Source organism: Lycium barbarum, chromosome 12, assembly GCF_019175385.1.
Source record: "Lycium barbarum isolate Lr01 chromosome 12, ASM1917538v2, whole genome shotgun sequence".
In the NCBI taxonomy this organism is placed as follows: domain Eukaryota; kingdom Viridiplantae; phylum Streptophyta; class Magnoliopsida; order Solanales; family Solanaceae; genus Lycium; species Lycium barbarum.
In genome coordinates this window covers 55,882,419-55,903,748 of record NC_083348.1, presented here as the reverse complement: position 1 = coordinate 55,903,748, position 21,330 = coordinate 55,882,419, and the positions used below count along the sequence as shown (strand labels likewise).

Genomic DNA, 21,330 nt, shown 5'->3' with positions numbered 1-21,330 from the left:
AAAGTTTTTTTTCTTTGTACAGTGTTTTTAGTGAGGTCAAAACTTTAACAATCGCATTTGAAAAATTCTATTTGTGCAAATCATCCTTCGATCAGGACTATCATTTTAGGATGTATAAAGCTACTAACAAATTTCATTTAGCTTCATTTCCTCTCTTTTGGATCTTCAAAAAATTAACAATATTGCTGCCCTATGTTGCCCTATGCCCGAATTCTTTCCTCTACTTTGACTCCATAGTATGATAGGTCAATCTAATTGTTTCATACATTAAAGAGTCAGTTTAATAATGAACAACAGCATATCAAAATTTAAAATCTGAATTACTTAACTATTTTCAAATCAAATTTCGTCAAGAAATAAAAAAGTACATATACTTAGGCCTCATTTGTTTGCACTTAATGGAGGTCTGAATCTTAACCATTCAGATTCAGCTCATTAAGTGAATTTGTTTTTAAGGTCTGAATCTTAGTCATTCAGATTCAGCCCATTAAGTTCATTTATTTTATTTCCTTATGAACCTCTTAATAGGTCTGAATTGGTCTGAATGAATCAGATCTATAATAGAGTCTTAATTAACACCATTCAGACTCATTTAAATAATACTCTTATTTCATAAAATCTTCCAAGACTTCTCTTCTCATGCCTCTAGCTATCCTTTCTCAACCAGATACCAATTTTTAACCTCTTGAACTGGTAAGTTTTCATAATTTAGTCTAGTATTTCTGATATCGTAAAATCTTGGGTGCATTGATGTTTACCAAGAACCCTTGAAAGCGCAAAAACTAACTAATTAACTGTAATAGCAAAATCATTTTTTTGAAGTTTTTTGGAGTCTCTTAAAAACTTTATTTGAAATCTCATGTATATCTATCTACCTAGTTCATGCTCTAATCTGCACCAGAAAAATTAAACATGAGTGAATCCATCTTCTCAATAAAATCCCTACCTCCACTTCTCAATCTTTGAAAGATCACAGTGATTCTATAAGACAATAACAACGAATTAAAAAAAAAAAAAAAAACTTGAATACTACATAACACTCTAATCAAAATTGGAACTTAATACATAATACAAGCTTCAAGAAACAACAGAGAACGTTCAGAAATTTTGTCAAGCATCGAAAAGTTTACCCCTTTTATCTTATTTTAATAAAGTTTCTTACTAGAAAATATGTTGTGGGATTCAGCCATAATAGCTCTCTATCACTTTCAGTTGATAGAGAAAGGTTTACCATTTTAATAATAAGCACAAATTCTTAAAAAATTTAGTGTTACCTTGTTACATAATTTATTATTGATATATGGAGTAACTTTTATTTGCATTTTAGATAGTTCAAATTATTTATCAAATGTAAATATTCAAAATACTTTTTTCTATCAAAAAATAAATTTAATTTGCTGAAATAAGATTTTTATAATATTTCATTGACATATTGGTTAATTCCATATGCACATTCAGATATTGAAAACAAACAGTCTTAATCGTTCAGTATTCAGATCTAGAGACAACATCTTAATATTCAGATGTGCATTCAGATTCAGACATCTAGATCTTAATGCACATCTTAATATTCAGATGTATATTCAGATTCAGACGTCTTAATCTTAATGTAAACAAATGAGGCCTTAACGCCTCAAAATGAGAAAAAAGAACGTATCATATGTACTAAATTAGAATCAAAGATATAACAGTAATTGTATATAATGTAGAAGATTTATTTCCAAAACCACATTAGACATATATATACAGTAGTACATTGACACTTGATAGGAAGCGGGGCATGGCCGCGTATGTACATATAGAAAAGTGAGAGCACCGTACTCTATGACTATACAGAGACATATAACTCCACCTTAACAACAACAACACACACACTAATAATCATGTAAAGTTCACTCTGTGCATAAGATTAAGAGAAGAAAAAATACAACTTCTTAATAATAAGGCAATTCATGAATTTGCTCAATGCATCCCAGGGATATTCTCCTTGATTTTGTCCATTATTCCTTTCTTCTCTTCTCCTTCAGTTTCAGGAGTAGGAATCGTAGTAGTTTGTGGAGGCAGTTGTTGATCACCTAATTCCTTCTTGTCATCATGAGTGGTGTCTCCAGTCAAAGCCTCCTTAATCTTCTCCTTTATGCCCTTTTTCTTCTTCCTCCTCCCACCTTCTCCGTCATCTTCTGACTGCATATTCACAAATCATCAATCATATAATTAAGACAGGGGCGGCTCAATGAAATCGGTGGCCTAAAGCCATATCAGAAGAGAAGACGCGCTAAATATAATTAATAAAATTGTATATATACAAAAAAAAAAAAAAAAAAAATTGTTTGGTTTGTAATGATGGTGTACTAATTAATCATCTTGTGATTGCATTCTCACAGAACAATCATATAATTAAGAGTTTTAACTCTTTAAATTTGCGGTGTAAAAGAATATTTGTATTATCAAGTTTACCGGTGATCATCTAATAAAACTGAGACTAGTAATCTAAAAAGTAAGACGGCTCACCTACTACGACACTCTAAAATACATTGATAACAAAGATTGTGTGAAGAAATTCAATTTGTCAAATAAATGGGCAAAACAAACAATTACTCCATTTGTTCCATTTTATATGATCCTTTTTCATCTCTACACTAAAAAAAATTAAAATAAAATTGCAGTGATTTTATATGGCCATAGAAATGTTATGACACATGTTTAATACAACAAATTTCAAAAATCTTTCTTTATTTTTTAAACTTATTGCCCGATCAAACAATTTGAGATAATCTTTTTTGAAATGGAGCGTTGGGGATAATAGAGAAAAACTTACAGAGCTGGAACTAGAGCTACCAGAACAATGAAGTTGTTGTTGACCCTCATCATGGTGATGTTCATGCTCTTTCTTCATAGCATCATCATGAGTACCTGCACCAACAGGTGCAAACCCCATAGCAGTACCTTGAGTTGCATTGCCCTCAATTTGATCAACTCGGTTTCCATGTTCATCAACTAGGTGCAGTTGGCCTTGGCTAGTACCATTATGTGCCATTCTTTTAATTTTACTCTAATCAAAGTCAAACTAAACCAGACTAAATAATAACCTTAGGTTTGTTTAATTGATTTGAACAAGTTTGAATATTTGTGATGGAATTTGCTAATCAGAGATTGGACACTTATATAGGAAAAACGTAGCCGAAAGCGAACTCAAAAATGATTACAAGTGTCAAGTAAAAATTGGAGCTGATGATTTTAGAGTAAGAGGAATGAGCAAGGAATCATACAATATAAGACAAGTGTAAATATGTAGGCAGGACTAGATAAAAAGATTGAAAACGATTTATGACTTAAATTTCTGAAACTGGAATTGAAGTTGACACTTCGCCGCATATGGAAAAAATAGAAGAATCATTTTAGAATGGTGTACTCATAATTTTGGACTCTGATCAATTAGAACAGTAGATTTAAATTTCCTTAAACGTGGCATAATAGCCTGGATAATTACAAGGACAAGGTGACTTCAGATAATTATTAAGTGTATATATTTGACAAATGTTAATAGAGGGAATAAGCTATGAGTCATCCTCCTAAGGATAAGCTTAAAAAATCTTAAAGGAAGAAGAAAAACTGTATAATTCAACTAATTAGAAGTTAAGTCAAATATCATGGCCGGTACCAATAATTGTAACTTAATAAATATAATTAAACTGAAAATTAGAACGATAATCCCCTTCCCCTTGAAAGTTGAAACTTTCTGCAAAAATTGTAGTAAGTAATAAAGATTTGCTAATGTGTCATAAAATGTTCCACATCACACGTGGTTGATAAAACATCGCAGATCGAGTAACAATATAAGACAAATATCTTTTAAGTTGGTGCCTTTTAATTTTGACCATTTTAGTGGATAAAATGTGAAATTGTTTGGGAACTTTTATGTACTTCCAAGTTCCAAGTAGAAAATAGAGAGGTCGTGTGTATATGTGTTTTTAACCCTGTCCTTGGGTTGTATTTTCTACTAAATTTCTCTCTTTTTTTGTTAAATATACATTTAATTGTGTTTACCAATTGTTATAACAGTGTTACGGTATGTAACAAAAAGTTAAGCTATCTAGACTTGGTCAAACCAAACTGTTGGTAAACAAATATTCTAGTGGGCTGAACGATCTCTCTAAATAGCTAAGAAATTGAGATTATTCTAGTTGGCCCATATGGGCTTCAGACCCAATAGATTCTAGAACAAAGAAAACCAGTATACACACTGTATTTGATGACTCCCTCAAGTCAAATTCTATTGAACTTTGTCGAGAAAATGATAAAATTGGTCTCTTATGTTAGGTTCAAAGTGGTCACTTAAATATATTTCTGAACAGTTTTGATTCTTTAAGTTTGTTAAAATGGAAAGCGATGAAAAATATAGGATTCAAGAATACATTGGAAGGATAAAGACTCTCGAGTATGTTGATCAGATGATGTGTCTGCGAATCTTTCACATTCAGTCCTCTGAGACTTCGAAGAATATACATACTGGTGTAAAATTCCTAGACCCCACTTATTGCATTACACTGGTATGTTGTTGTTGTTGTTGTTGTATACTGGTTTAAAATATTAGAAACTCTTCCGGCTCATTTTGGCAAGGACTGAGATCAGAGGGCAGCATCAATGATCATCCATAATGGAACCTGACTCCTGTTGGGAATAAAATAGACCCGCAAAAATAATATTCACGGTATTAGTGATAAACGCGGAACATTAAGTTATGGTTAAATCAACAAGAATAAAATGCAGCAATAATGACACCAAGATTTAACGTGGAAACCCTTCTGAATAAGGGAAAAACCACGGCCAAGAGGAGCGGCTGATATCACTATAGTAAGGAATTTTACACTGTGTAGTCACGAGTATAAATACTCCAAAGACCACTACACACTCAAAAAGAAAAACACTCTTTTGATTTTTCCCACCTCACTACAATATCACTCACACTCTATTTTTCTTCACAGACTATTTTCTTACAGTCTATGGAATACCTCACTTTGCTCTCACTCAGATGTATTGTCTGAGATTTTGGTGTGTTACAAATGAACCATAAGCTGCCTATTTATAGGAATGAATTTCCTATGGTGAGGTAAGCGCTTACATCACGATTATGATGAGGTAAGCGCTTACATCATGAAAATGTGAACAAAGAAATTGGCTTGTTAGCCAAGTCCACAATTGTTGCCAATGTATAATTTGTCAAAGGAAGAAAAATCTTCTTTTCTTAAAATATAGGATAGGGGACTGGACCCCACAAATCTCCCCCTCCAGTCCCATTCACCTGAAGGAGGGTACACTGGCTTCTAATTTGAGTGCATGCCGACAAGTTCTTTGCACGATTCGAACTTGTCTCTCGGTACCGCCTTGGTCAGCATATCTGCAGGATTTTCATTCGTGTGAATCTTCTTGACTTGGAACAATTCGCTTTCCAATTGCTCACGAATCCAATGATATCTGACATCGATGTGTTTTGTTCTCGCATGGTACATGGAGTTCTTGCTCAAGTCTATTGCACTTTGACTGTCACAATAGACAACATACTCCATTTGCTGCAATCCGAGTTCTTGAAGGAATCTCTTGAGCAATATCATCTCTTTGCCAGCTTCAGTAGCCGCAATATACTCCGCTTCCGTTGTAGACAGTGCGACACACTTCTGCAACTTCGACTGCCATGATATAGCTCCCCTTGAAAAAGTAAACAAATATCCAGTAGTGGATTTTCTGTTATCAAGGTCACCTGCCATATCAGAATTTGTATAGCCCTTCAAAATTGGATTTGATCCTCCAAAACACAAGCATTCATCTGAGCTTCCTCTTAGATACCTGAGTATCCACTTCACAGCTTCCCAATGCTCTTTCCCTGGATTTTCGAGAAATCTGCTAACAACACCGACTGCATGAGCAATATCTGGTCGAGTGCATACCATTGCATACATTAAACTTCCGACGGTAGAGGAATAAGGAATCTTGGCCATTCTCTCTTTTTCCTCTGTTGTTGTAGGACACATCTTTTTGCTCAATTTCAGATGACCAGGAAGAGGTGTGCTAACCCACTTAGCACTCTTCATATTGAAGCGCTCTAGTACACGTTCTATGTACTTTTTCTGCGACAAATAAAGCTTCTTTTCATCTCTCGAACGAGTAATTCTCATGCCCAAAATCTGCTTAGCATGACCCAAGTCTTTCATTGCAAAAGACTTACTCAATTGTTTCTTCAACTCGTCAATCCTGGAAGCATTTTTGCCTACAATCAACATATCATCCACATATAGCAGAAGGATGATAAAGTCATCATCAGAAAATCTTTGTACAAACACACAGTGATCTGAAGAAGTCTTCTTGTAGCCTTGCTCCCCCATAACAGACTCAAACTTCTTGTACCACTGTCTGAGAGCTTGCTTCAATCCATATAGACTCTTCTTGAGTTTGCATACAAGATTTTCTTTACCTTTTGCCTTGAAGCCCTCAGGTTGTTCCATATAAATCTCCTCTTCTAAGTCACCGTGAAGAAAAGCAGTCTTCACATCCATTTGCTCAATCTCCAAATCAAGACTAGCAGTCAAACCAAGAACTGTTCGAATGGAGGACATTTTCACGACAGGAGAAAAGATTTCGTCAAAGTCAATACCTTTCCTTTGACCAAATCCCTTAACAACCAATCTAGCTTTGTATCTGGGCTTCAAACTGTGTTATTCGACTTTAACTTTGAACACCCACTTGTTCTTCAAAGCTCTCATGCCCTTAGGCAATTTTACCAACTCATAAGTATGGTTCTCACGCAGAGATTTCATCTTATCTTGCATGGCTTCAATCCATTGATCCTTGTGCTCATCTTTCATGGCCTCCTCATAACATTCAGGTTCTCCCCCATCTGTGAGTAATACATACTCATTAGGTGAATAACGGGAAGAAGGAACATACTGTCTAGTAGACCTTCTAAGTGGAATATCTGACTCATCCACGACTTTATGAGTATGAGCATCTATCTCATCAATAGCAGCATCGTTATCATCATCAACATACTGATCTGGAACATGATTTTGGGCATCACCATCGTCATCGAGCCCACCAACGTCATCAACATTTGTATGAGGAACTTGATCAAGATTAACTAAACCTTCAGAACTTGAAGATTTTATCTTCTCCGCTTTGTTAATATCTTCAATGGTTTGATCCTCCATGAAGATAACATCACGGCTTCTCACGACCTTCTTCTCAGTTGGATCATATAGCCTGTAACCAAACTCATCAAGGCCATAACCAATGAAGATGCACTGCCTTGTCTTGACAGTTAATTTTGACCTCTCATCTTTAGGCACATGGACAAAAGCTTTGCAACCAAACACTTTTAAGTGGTCATAGGAAACATCCTTGCCATACCAGACTCTGTTTGGAACATCACTTTGCAAAGCAACCGCAGGGGATAGATTAATAACATGTGCGGCGGTCAACAATGCCTCACCCCAAAAGGAATTCGACAACTTTGCTTCAGAAAGCAAACATCTGACTCTTTCCATCAAGGTCCTGTTCATCCTCTCTGCTAAACCATTAAGCTGAGGAGTCTTAGGAGGAGTCTTCTGGTGTCTGATACCCTGTTGCTTGCAGTATTCGTCAAACGGTCCACAATATTCACCACCGTTATCAGTACGAATACACTTCAGCTTCTTTCCAGTTTCTCTTTCAACTGAGGCCTGAAACTGCTTAATGACACCCAACACTTGGTCTTTAGTCTTTAAGACGTAGACCCAAAGTTTCCTTGAGCAATCATCAATAAAGGTAGCAAAATAAAGTGCACCACCCAAAGTCCTTGTCTTCAGTGGACCACATATATCTGAATGCACCAACTCAAGCAACTCTGTCTTTCTTGAAGGAGGATAAGACTTGAAAGAAACTCTATTTTGTTTTCCAGCCAAGCAGTGCTCACACTTTTCTAATTTAGCACTTTCGAAATTTGACAATAATTTATTTTTGGCCAGAACATTTAGTCCTTTCTCGCTAATGTGGCTAAGCCTCTTATGCCATAACGTTTAAGAGCTATTGCTCTCAACTGCATTCACCATATCAACACAGGTAGAGGCCGTAGTCCAGTATAGACCACGACGCTTTTCGCCACGAGCCACAATCATGGAACCTTTAGTAAGCTTCCACTTTCCAGCACCATTGGTACTGACATATCCCTCATCATCCAAAACACCAACAGAGATCAAGTGCAAACGAACATCAGGTGCATGCTTTACATTGTTTAAAACTAGTTTAGTTCCAATACTAGTTTTCAAACAAATCGTTCCAACACCAGCCACCCTAGATATAGTCTCATTACCCATACTCAAAGTTCCAAAGTCACCCGGAGTATAGGATGAGAAAAATTCCTTCCTTGATGTCACATGAGATGCGGCACCACTGTCCACAACCCAGCTTGACTCATCACAAGCAATGTTTATCAGATCCGCATCAAGGACAGTAACAAGATCTTCTGTAGTGACAGCGGCAACACGATTGTCATCTTCTTTCTTTTCCTCCTTATCTCTATCTTCCTTTTTCAAAATCCGGCAGAACTTCTTTGTGTGCCCTTTTTTCCCGCAATGATAGCAATCAATATCTTTAAGTCTGCTTCTGGATTTGCTTCTATGATGTTCTCTATTTTGAGAACCACGATTCTTGCCTCTCCCCCTAGTGTCAGTCACCAAGACATCTGATGAGGAGGAACCTTGAGATTTTCTTCTCATCTCTTCATTTAAAAGACTGCTCTTGACAAAATTCATAGAGATCACACCATCCGGAGCAGAATTTGATAATGAAGTTCTAATAATTTCCCAAGAATCTAGTAGGGAACCAAGTAGAAACAAGCCTTGAATTTCTTCATCAAAATTAATACCCATAGCAGATAACTGGTTCATGATCCCCTGAAAAATATTCAGATGATCTGTCATTGCGGAACCATCGTGGTATTTTAAACCCAGCATTTGCTTTATCAGAAACATCTTGTTATTACCAGTTTTTCGAGCATACAAACTTTCAAGATGCTCCCATAGGGTCCGAGCATGTGTCTCTCCAGAAATATGGTTCAACACATTATCGTCAACCCACTGTCTAATAAAGCCGCAAACCTGCCGATGCAACAAATTCCACTCTTCATCTGATTTATTATCAGGCTTTTTATTTCCAAAGACAGGTTGATGAAAATTCTTGACATAGAGCAAATCTTTCATTTTGCCCTTCCAAATGGCATAATTTACGCCACTCAAAGTAACCATTCTACTAGTGTTGGCTTCCATCGTTTATCACAAATACAAATACTATTTTATTCGAAGACCAAAGTAATTATTTTCTGATGTGGAAGTTCAGACTGTGCTGCAACCACAGAGCATACTCAGACAGAACCTTGGCTCTGATACCACTTGTTGGGAATAAAATAGACCCGCAAAAATAATATTCACGGTATTAGTGATAAACGCGGAACACTAAGTTATGGTTAAATCAGCAAGAATAAAATGCAGCAATAATGACACCAAGATTTAACGTGGAAACCCTTCTGAATAAGGGAAAAACCACGGCCAAGAGGAGCGGCTGATATCACTATAGTAAGGAATTTTACACTGTGTAATCACGAGTATAAATACTCCAAAGACCACTACACACTCAAAAAGAAAAACACTCTTTTGATTTTTCCCACCTCACTACAATATCACTCACACTCTATTTTTCTTCACAGACTATTTTCTTACAGTCTATGGAATACCTCACTTTGCTCTCACTCAGATGTATTGTCTGAGATTTTGGTGTGTTACAAATGAACCATAAGCTGCCTATTTATAGGAATGAATTTCCTATGGTGAGGTAAGCGCTTACATCACGATTATGATGAGGTAAGCGCTTACATCATGAAAATGTGAACAAAGAAATTGGCTTGTTAGCCAAGTCCACAATTGTTGCCAATGTATAATTTGTCAAAGGAAGAAAAATCTTCTTTTCTTAAAATATGGGATAGGGGACTGGACCCCACAAATCTCCCCCTCCAGTCCCATTCACCTGAAGGGGGGTACACTGGCTTCTAATAAAATAGACCCGCAAAAATAATATTCACGGTATTAGTGATAAACGCGGAACACTAAGTTATGGTTAAATCAGCAAGAATAAAATGCAGCAATAATGACACCAAGATTTAACGTGGAAACCCTTCTGAATAAGGAAAAAACCACGGCCAAGAGGAGCAGCTGATATCACTATAGTAAGGAATTTTACACTATGTAGTCACGAGTATAAATACTCCAAAGACCACTACACACTCAAAAAGAAAAACACTCTTTTGATTTTTCCCACCTCACTACAATATCACTCACACTCTATTTTTCTTCACAGACTATTTTCTTACAGTCTATGGAATACCTCACTTTGCTCTCACTCAGATGTATTGTCTGAGATTTTGGTGTGTTACAAATGAACCATAAGCTGCCTATTTATAAGAATGAATTTCCTATGGTGAGGTAAGCGCTTACATCACGATTATGATGAGGTAAGCGCTTACATCATGAAAATGTGAACAAAGAAATTGGCTTGTTAGCCAAGTCCACAATTGTTGCCAATGTATAATTTGTCAAAGGAAGAAAAATCTTCCTTTCTTAAAATATGGGATAGGGGACTGGACCCCACAACTCCCTCCTGGATTTGAAATATGATCAACCTTTCATTCTTGGATTTATCCCACAACGCATTTTATTTTATCATAAAATGGCCTTGGAAGCACATTGCTGGCACATTAAATAGAGGGTCGTTTTGTTTCCCTCCACATTTTGTTTCTTTCCTCCCAGATTTTTCTTGAACTCCATCGAAACCCAATTCCTTCAAAGTGTTTTGCTGGATTTATGACTATAGTTGCAGTGATACTTCTCTCTTATCCTGAAAATGAAGTAGTTGGTAAAGGAAAGGGTTACTTCTCTCTTCTCCTCTCTCTCTTGATTTGTCACTATTGTTTTGCCATGGAAATGAAAAGGGCTACTGGTTTTTTCAATTTTCGTATTGTGAATTTCTCAATTCAAAAAGCAATAGCTGAAAGTTAATCTTGCGAGTTAAATGGGGGATCTTTATTCAAGATCTGTGTCTACGGTAAAAAACGGATACATGCAAGATCGATGAGACCGGGGACCGGAGATAAAAAGAGACAGGCATGGTCACCGAGTCTGCCCTTAGAACTGATGGAATTGCACCGGCTGAGGCTGACCTGGGAAAAGTGAAGCAAATCTGTTTGGTCCGATATCTCTGGACTAAACTCGGCATCATAGCAAGTCTGGTTTCTCCATGACTGAGTTGATCGTGATCGTTAGTCCGGTTTCTCCATGACTGAGTTGATCGTGGTCGTTAGTCCGGTTTCTCCATGACCAAGTTGATCATGGTCATTAGTCCAGTTTCTCTATGACCGAGTTGATCGTGACCGTTAGTCCCGTTTCTCCATGACCGAGTTGATCGTGGCCGTTAGTCCGGTTTCTCCATGACCGAGTTGATCATGGCCGTTAGTCCAGTTGATCAGTTACAAAATTTCCACACGTCAAGACCGTTCTGCCACATTGTACTATCAATCGTCCGGGTGTCAGATCGTACGGTCCAACCTTATCCTTTTAGGGTTTTCTTTATTCTAAAAGGGCTTTATGTTGTATGTCAGGCCCATAAGGCAAAACTATAAATAGGGGGCATTTCCCTACTTTTAAGGGTTGGCTTTTTGGAAGCTAGAGCATTGTAATAGCAAATCAAAATATTATTTTTCTCTTTAGTCCGAATCTGTGGAGTATTATTGTTTAGCATCACTCTTCTAGTATCACTTTACTTAATCATCCATAGCAACACATACAACGTATTCATCCAAGTTATTAACTTATATATTCATATCTACAAACCGTTGTACACGAATCTACATATATATATTCCCACAAAAACCAAAATAGATTAAAGTTTGTCCACATATCCTATACCTCACCTTCAAATTCAATTTATTACCTAATTTCGGGGTAAACAGTTTGGCGCCCACCGTGGGGCTAGGATAATAGTGGTCTTTTAATCTTGGCTTCTCTCTTACCCGTTAAGTGTTAAAAATCTTTTGTTCATCTCTGTGAAAACGGACCAAATGGCAAGCAGTGGACAATCTAGTCACGTCAACAACAATGAGATTGTGGCCGAAAATGAGAACAGTGGACTACGGGGCTTACCAACAGATCCTATCGACCCAAATTCCGTTGATTCGGGGGAGGGCCTTAACCGGTAAAACACCGTGAACCAGGAGAATGCCACCCAGCCGACCACTGATCCCTTAAATACTCACAATTCAGTTACTTTGTCCCGGCACAAGGCCGGAAAGTGCCGAACACCCCGGATGATATTAACTTACGTTTAATTTTTGAAATGTTGCAGGAACAGAGAGCAGCTATTGCCGAGCAAGGAGTAGCAATAGCCCAGTTACAAAGCAAAAATGATGAAACGACCCCGGAGAGGACGAAAGGTGTGCCTCCCGAACCCAAAAGGGACGAAACACGGATGATCGAGAGTAATGGTTCAGGAGCTGGTTCGTCCACCGAGGTTCTGAGAATGCTCGAAACATTGGCAAAGCGGGTAGACTCAACTGAGAAGAGAGTAGAAACATATAACTCTCGGGTGGACCAGATCCCGGGGGCTCCGCCTATTTTGAAAGGACCGGATTCGAAAAGGTACATTCAAAGGCCTTTTCCTCAGAGTGCGGCTCCAAAATTAATCCCGAAGAGGTTCAAAATGCCGGATATCCAGAAATATGACGGCACAACGGACCTGCAGGAACACGTGACTTCATACACCTGTGCCATAAAAGGCTATGACGTCGAAGAGGATGCAATTGAATCCGTGTTGTTGAAAAGGTTTGGGGAAACTCTGTCGAAGGGAGCACTGACTTGGTACGACCATCTGCCCGAACATTCAATTACTTCTTTCGAAATACTTGCGGATGCGTTCATAAAAGCTCATGCCGGTACCAAAAAGGTGCAGGCCCGTAAGGCGGATATTTTCCGTATAGCCCAAAGGGATGATGAGTTATTACGTGAGTTTGTCAACCGGTTCCAAAGGGAACAGATGGAGCTCCCTCCGGTTCCGGATGAATGGGCTGCGCAAGCTTTTACCAAAGGGTTTAATCCTCGAAGCTCGACGGCCTCGTTCAAACTAAAAGAAAACTTGCTGGAATATGAGGCTGTGACCTGGGCTGATGTTCATAACAGGTATGAATCAAAGATCCGGGTAGAGGATGACCAACTTGAGCTCCCCCCGGGACCTGTAAATATGAGCAAAGGTTCTGAGAAATCGAGGAAAAATTACGAGCTAGAGTCAAGACCATCGAGGGAAAGGTACAGGCCGTACTCTCATTCAGAAAAGTCAAGCTTCAGGTCGGAAAAATCGAGGGTTGGTCCCAGCCAATTCTCTAGTCAGGGCGATAAACGGACTGAGCAGCCATCGAACAGCCGAGGTCTGTCATTTAGAAGTGATGTCGGGAGCTCGGCTACTAATAGAGACCTGCCGAGGATATCGGAGTACAACTTCAGCATCAACACCTCGGATCTCGTCTCAGCCATAGGTCGTATCGCAGAAGCAAGATGGCCGAGACTATTGAGATCAGATCCCGGTCAACGGGACCCGAACGTGATATGTGAGTACCACGGAACCCATAGGCACAGAACTGAAGACTGTCGCCAATTGAGAGAGGAGGTGGCCCGGTTGCTGAAAAATGGTCACCTTCGTGAATTTCTGAGTGAGCGAGCTAAAGGTCATTACAAAGAAAGGGATTCAAACAAACAGGCTGAACCGGTGGAACCTCAACATATAATCAACATGATAATCGGGAGTATGGATGCGCCTCGGGGCCCGGTGATGAAACGGACGAAGGTTTCCATTGTACGTGAGAAGCGCAGCCGGGATTATATGCCCGAAGGTTCCATCTCCTTCAGCAACGAGGATGCAAAAGGCATCATTCAACCGCACAATGATGCTTTGGTAATTTCTATTCTAAGTTTTAAATCACAAGTCAAGTGTATTTTGATTGACCCAGGTAGCTCAACCAATATCATCCGGTGGAGAGTGGTCGAACAACTGAGACTACTCGATCAAATTGTACCTGTGGCTCGAGTGCTCAGTGGGTTTAATATGGCGAGTGAAAACCACAAAGGGGGAGATCTCTTTGCCGGTCAACATTGACGGCACCATTCAGCAGACGGTGTTCTATGTAATCGAAGGAGACATGAAGTATAATGCTTTTCTCGGTAGGCCGTGGATACATAGCATGAGGGTTGTTCCGTCGACATTACATCAGCTGCTGAAATTCCCAACACCGGAGGGGATAAAAACCATCCGAGGAGAACAACCCGCTGCAAGGGAGATGTTCGCAGTCGAGGAAGTGCCGCTCATTCCCAAAAACCCGGACCCGGCAGAGGACGAGTCAATAGATGGCAAGGACTCTAAATAGCAACTAAAGTGTACGGGTTCAACAGCGGAGCAGCCGGGGTCGGACCCGGGTATGACGAGGATGATTTCGGTGTACTTAGATCTTTCGTCTTACCGGATGACTCGGATGCAACCAAGTCTACAGTGGAGGAGTTGGAGCAAGTTTTCTTGTTCGAATATCTACCGGATAGAAAGGTATACCTGGGCACGGGGTTAACCTCGGAGCTCAGGAACAAGTTAATTAAGTTTCTTCAAGCTAATGTCGATTGCTTCGCATGGTCCCATATAGATATGACAGGCGTGCCACCGGAAGTAACAACTCACAAGCTCAACCTCGACGGGAGATTTCCCCCGGTGAAGCAGAAGCGGAGGCCTATGGCAGAACCGAAGCACGCCTTCGTAAAGGATGAGGTAACAAAACTTTTGAAAATAGGCTCTATTCGGGAGGTAAAATACCCGAACTGGCTGGCTAATGTAATGGTGGTGCCGAAAAAAGGTAATAAATTTATAATGTGCGTTGATTATAAGGATTTAAACAAAGCATGCCCAAAGGATTCATTTATGATGCCTCACATCGATAGAATGATCGATGCGACGGCCGGGCATGAGATGTTGAGTTTTCTTGACGCTTACTCCGAATATAACCAAATCCGGATGCACCTGGAGGATCAAGAGAAAACATCCTTTATTACTCGATACGGGACATACTGTTACAATGTCATGCCCTTCGGATTAAAAAATGTCGGTGCAACTTATCAACGCCTAGTTAATGGGATGTTCGAAGAACACATAGGAAAAACAATGGAAGTTTATATTGATGACATGGTTGTCAAGTCCCTGGAAACAGAGGACCATTTAAAACATTTGCAGGAAACCTTCGATATACTCCGTGAATACAACATGAAGCTTAACCCGGAGAAATGTGCCTTCGGTATCCGGTTAAGCATGTTCTTGGGTTTCATGGTATCCAACTGGGGAATTGAAATTAACTCGGACAAGATCAAAGCAATCGAGGATATTGAGGTGGTAAATAACGTCAAAGGAGTGCAAAGGCTCACCGGAAGGATAGCACCGCTGAGTCGGTTCATATCGAGGTCTTCGGATAAAAGCCACCGTTTCTTCTCCTTATTAAGGAAGAAGAATGACTTCGTTTGGACACCAGAATGCCAAAAAGCATTGCAAGAGTTGAAAAGGTACTTGTCCAGCCCTCTCTATTGCACACACCGAAAGCGGACGAACAGTTGTTTCTCTATCTTGCCGTATCCGAGGTAGCGGTAAGTGGTGTTTTGATCCGAGAAGAGTCAGGTACGCAATTCCCTATATATTATGTGAGTAGAACTTTAGGGGAAGTGGAGACCCGGTATCCCCACCTTTAAAAGTTAGCATTGGCATTGGTAAGTGCTTCTAGAAAACTCAAACCCTACTTTCAATGCCATTCGATATGCGTAGTGACTACTTACCCTCTAAAGAACATTATGCATAAACCAGAATTATCGGGTAGACTAATTATGTGGGTCGTAGAGATTAGCGGATATGATATCGAATATAAGCCTCGGACGGCCATTAAGTCCCAAATTTTGGCCGATTTCGTGGCAGATTTCACTCCGGCCATGGTCCCCGAGGTTGAGAAAGAACTGCTAACCTCGGGAAAAGTTTCGGGTATTTAGTCGTTACACACAGACGGGGCCTCGAACCTCAGAAGTTCTGGGCTAGGAATCGTCCTTAGAAATCCCGCCGACGATGCCATTCGACAATCCATTAGAACTATTAAATTGACTAACAATGAAGCCGAGTATGAGGCTATGATTGCAGGTTTGGAATTAGCTCAGAGTATGGGGGCCGAAGTAATCGAAGCAAAATGCAACTCGCTCTTGGTCGTTAACCAGGTGAATGGCATCTTCGAGGTCAAGGACGAACGGATACAAAGGTATCTGGAAAAAATCCAAGTGATACTACACCGGTTTAAAGAATGGACCATGCAGCATGTACCCAGGGAGCAGAATAGTGTTACACCTCGGAAATTTCTCCGTACTTGTATGATGAGTGGAATGGTGAAAAGTTGAGTGAATGATGTTTTATTAAGTCGGGAATGGCTAATTAAGAATTTTTGGAAATAAGAAAGTCGCGGAAAATTTTTAGAAGATCCTCTGATGTGTTCTTACACTTGATTCCAAGAAAACTAATTTCATGGAATCAAGTGTAAGAACACATCAGAGGATCTTCTAAGTCAAGAAATTCCCAAGAAGGTGGAACTAGGGTTTTGGCTAATTGAAGTATTTCCACTTAAGGATTGTTCAACCATCCTCCAAGGTAAGTTTCATGATTATTCCATATTGTTTGAAGTATTGGAAAGCTTAGACACTTGAAATGTAGAAGAACATAGAAATGGGTCATTATTGAGTGAATAGTGACATAAATGAATGATAGTGGAATTGAACTATGAATATTGAAGTGTTGTGAGTACTAATACGTTATAAATGATGTTTATATCATGAAACAAGCATTAAATGCATGAAAACGCAAGGATGAGCTAGAAGTAGAAATAAGGGAAAATTGGAGGAAAATGGTGGATTTTGCTAAACGCACGTAAATGACGATTGTTGATTATGATATTGCGAATAATATTATGAATGTTGGGAGTTATTGTAAAACATGAGAAAAGTGGTATGAGCGAAGGAAGCGTTGTCCGACTTCTCCTAGAATTAGCGACGCGTTCTTATAGTCAGTTACTAATGTTGATACGGGTTCTCTTATGAAGGTAACGACGTGATATCGACGGAGAACAAGCGAGCGATATCTTAGCTAAACAACCAAGGTATGTGAGGCTAGTCCTTATTTCTAATGGCATGAATCTTTTAGCTTGAATCCCTATTCCCTTCATGAGTTCTTGCATTCCAAGAAGTTAAAAGCTCATACTTATGAATGTCTATATGAGATAAGTTATACGATATGATGACACTAGAATGATGATGATGTTATTCCTTGCCTACACTCACCTTATGTACTAGTCCTTTCAAGGTGAGGTAGAATGTCCATGATGGTTCCATAATGTAATCGGGGGATTACGACCTTACGTCACCCCGATAGAGTAAATTTGATCATGAGTCTTATATACGTATTATGATAAGATAAGTATTTTATGATAAGCATATTACTATGAGCATTTACATTGAGCATGTCATGAGCATTTCACACCGGGCCTAGTTGGCCGGGCAGACACCGCTTCGGCGGGCGGCGATACGGATACACCACGACCTACGGGCGTGGGCAGACACCACTAGTGGGCGGCATGAGATGGTACCCCGGACGCGGGAGGCCTGGACGCGGGCTAATATTATTGATTATCACACCGTTCCGACATGGACGGGTAGCTTGCATATGATGCATACATGTCATGATGATGAGTATGAGTAAGATAATATGCATTACTTCATTTATGATTATCAGTCAGATCCAGATGTCTCATATTGATGTTATCCTCATATTATTGATGTTTCCTTTCATTATGTATGCCTCTCATACTCGGTACAATATTCGTACTGACGTCCTTTCTTCGGACGCTGTGTTCATGCCCACAGGTAGACAGGGAGGAGAGCTTGGCCCAGGTCCTCAGTAGCTGTCACCTGATAGATAACACTCCATCGTTCGGAGGTGCTTATGGCTATTCTTTTGATGTACATTCATATATGCATATTTTGGGCATGACGGAGTCTTGTTCCGTCTATGTATTCATTATGTTAGTAGAGGCTCGTAGATACGCAGTGTGGGTTAGATGGTCTCACAAGATGTTTTCATATGTATGTATATTATTTTGATGGCCAAGGGGCAAATGTATATAAAGTATTTATATTTTGATTAAATATGATTTTCCTATAATTGGTATGTAAAAATGGATAAAAGAGTATTAAATGAGCGAGACAAGCAGTAGAGTAAGTGGTGCTCGGTAATTGCTCCGGGTACCCGTCGCGGCCCCTAGCTGGGTCGTGACAAATAGCGAGGCCGATGCATTGGCCAATTTGGGCTCTTCAGTCGAAGGGGAAAAAATTAACCCCGACACCATGGTACAGTTAATGAATTCAGCGATAGAAACCGGGCATGCTGAAATAAACACGATGGGTCTAACATGGGATTGGCGCAACAAGTACATTGACTAATTACGAGATGGAAAGCTCCCGAGTGACCCAAAAGAATCACGGTCACTAAGGACAAAAGCTGCACGGTTCTGCTTAGTAGACGGCCAATTGTATCGGCGATCTTTCTTTGGGCCCCAGGCCAAGTGTTTGGGTCCTGGAGAAATCGATTATGTGATGATAGAGATACACGAGGAGACCTGCGGCAATCACTCCGGTGTAGAAGCTTTAGTTCGAAAAATCGTCAGGGCCGGTTATTACAGGAACCGAATGGAGAAAGATTCGAAGGATTTTGTCCGGAAATGCGATGGGTGTCAAAGACATGCCCCAATGATTCACTAACCGGGGGAGTTGCTACACTCGGTGATGTCACCTTGGCCCTTCATGAAGTGGGGAATGGACATTGTTGGTTCAATGCCATGGGCACCAAGTAAGGCCCGTTTCATTTTGTTTACGATTGACTATTTCTCTAAATGGGTTGAAGCGCAGGCCTTCGAAAAGATTAGAGAAAAGGAGTTTAGTGACTTCATATGAGACCACATTATCTGTCGTTTTGACATCCCGGCCGAGATAACTTGTGATAACGGTCCTCAGTTCGGTGGCAGCAAAGTCAATGATTTCCTCGAAGGGTTGAAGATCAAGAAAATTGTATCAACCTCGTATCACCCAAGTGCAAACGGACAGGCAGAATCCACAAATAAAACAATAATTCAAAACCTAAGAAAAAGACTTGAAACATCGAAGCATCACTGGAGAGAGGTGCTCCCGGAGGTATTATGGGCTTACAGAACCACAGCAAAATCAAGCACAGGAGAAACACCTTTCTCGTTGGTCTACGGGGCTGAAGCCCTCATCCCCGTAGAAGTTGCCGAACCGAGTCTCCGGTTCAGATACACCACCGGTGAATCAAACGAGGAGGCCATGGTCGTAAAAATCGACCTCACGGATGAACTTCACGAAAATGCGTTGGTCCGAATTGCAGCCCAGAAGCAGAGAATGGAAAGGTACTACAACCGGAGGGCCAATTTTCGACATTTCCAAGTTTGGGACTTGGTGCTTCAGAAAGTTACTTTGAATACCAAGAATCCCAACGATGGTAAGTTGGGTCCGAACTGGGAAGGGCCATACAAGATAACCGGAATAACGGGTAAAGGGTCGTATCAGCTGGAATCCATGGACGAACAACGGTTGTGCAATAACTGGAACGTGACGCATTTAAAGAGATACTACTGCTAAGGTATGGACACTTGCCCTTGTGTTATACTTTGCTCATCTTTCTTTCTCGCAGGAATTCAAATACCGGATGAAGCTAGGTGTTAGGTCTGAAAACACGTGTTGCACTCTTTTCCTTAGTACGGTTTTGTCCCAAAATGGGTTTTCCGACAAAGTTTTTAATGAGGCAACAAGTACAACGTGTTACTTGATAAAAACAAAGTTAAGTGTCCAGAAACCCGGGGGTATACCCTACGAGCGGACTGGATAGTGCTTACCCGATCATGCAGCTCGAATAAACACTAGGGGACTACTATACCCATATCGAGGCTTACCCCGGTAAAGAGAAAATGAAGCAGCTCAACAAAGCAGAACGCCGTCGGATCCTCAAAATTTTGTTTCTCACCTCCATCCAAAATCGAACCTTCTGTATTAGGTTTCGATGTAAGGACCAAACAATCAGAATGAATCGTGTCCACTTAGTATTTGCTACGGCAAAAACAGAAGGAAACGGACAAAATTCTCATATACTATGTACGTACAAATATTTGCAATACAAAGTTTACTGAAAATTCAGATTATTGCATTTCGGATATGTCTTCTTGTTAAACACCCTACCTGGGTGATTACCGCCGAATTTCAGCATCGCTTTATTCATATACCCTACTCCGGGCACTATAGTTGAAATTCGACAAAGGCAACAAGTTCATATTGAACCGAGCCAAAATCTTTAACACCATCGAATAGGGACTGCTACATCAGAATTTGCTAAGGCTGGGATTCAGGTGTCCGAACCGAATCCATGGTAAATGAACTGGCGAAAAAATATCGGCCCTAAAATGCCTAATGTGATTCGAAGACGTCTGAATTCACAGAGCATAATTAATTCCCATGGGAAAACAACTTGATCAAATCCCCAGACAAATTATACCGGACAAAGTACAAAGCCGATAACGAGGCATAACCCGAAAAAATATCTCCGAGCAAAAGTCATAATCAACACAGATCAAAGAATAAAGAAAGTCAACAAGAAAAATGCACATTTCATATATGTAAGGTTTTTTACACCTGAAATTCCTACGAAGTTGAAAAACAAAAATCAAGCCAAAAAGGCATAGACAAAAATAAAGGCTAAGTGCTGGCCCTGATCTATCCGGTGCGGCTGGATCCAGAATGCTCGGATACTGTCCCCTCGGAATCTTCGGAGTCAGTATCGAGGGATCTCTTAGCTTCTTTCTCGGTCCTTTTAGCTTCGAGTATCAGGGCCGGGAGATCCGCAAAACCATGCTCCGCTTGCTCAAGGGTGGCCCTGCGAGACTTTCACCGTTCATACTCCACCGCAATCGTGGTATGAGCCTCGGCAACCTCCACACTCCTAAGGGCTTCTGCCAAATCGGCCTCAGCTTGGGCCAACTTGGCCACTAATTCATCTCTCTCTCCATCGAGGATTCTTTGGATTTGAGTGGCCAACTCGAGCTCGGCTTTGAGAAGGTCATTAGCCTTGGTCGTCTCCTCGAGTTCG

The 21,330-nt window shown here is 40.1% G+C and overlaps 1 protein-coding gene across 1 annotated transcript; it reads right to left on the bottom strand.

Annotated features, from left to right (window-relative positions):
* Positions 1-1,694: 1,694 nt before the first annotated feature.
* On the bottom strand, positions 1,695-3,149 carry LOC132623648 (abscisic acid and environmental stress-inducible protein TAS14-like). Its single transcript, XM_060338428.1, has 2 exons — positions 2,819-3,149; positions 1,695-2,184 (listed from the first exon to the last, which is right to left on the bottom strand). The coding sequence occupies exons 1-2, from the start codon at positions 3,035-3,037 to the stop codon at positions 1,963-1,965; spliced, it is 441 nt and encodes a 146-aa protein (XP_060194411.1). The 5' UTR covers positions 3,038-3,149; the 3' UTR covers positions 1,695-1,962.
* Between the last annotated feature and the right edge of the window lie 18,181 nt (positions 3,150-21,330).

Bases quoted from the DNA above. Each gene is read 5' to 3' on its own strand.
- LOC132623648 (XM_060338428.1), bottom strand. From the start codon at position 3,037: ATGGCACATAATGGTACTAGCCAAGGCCAACTGCACCTAGTTGATGAA. The intron at 2,185-2,818 runs GTAAGTTTTTCT...GTGAATATGCAG, and splicing joins GTAGCTCTAGTTCCAGCTCT to TCAGAAGATGACGGAGAAGG.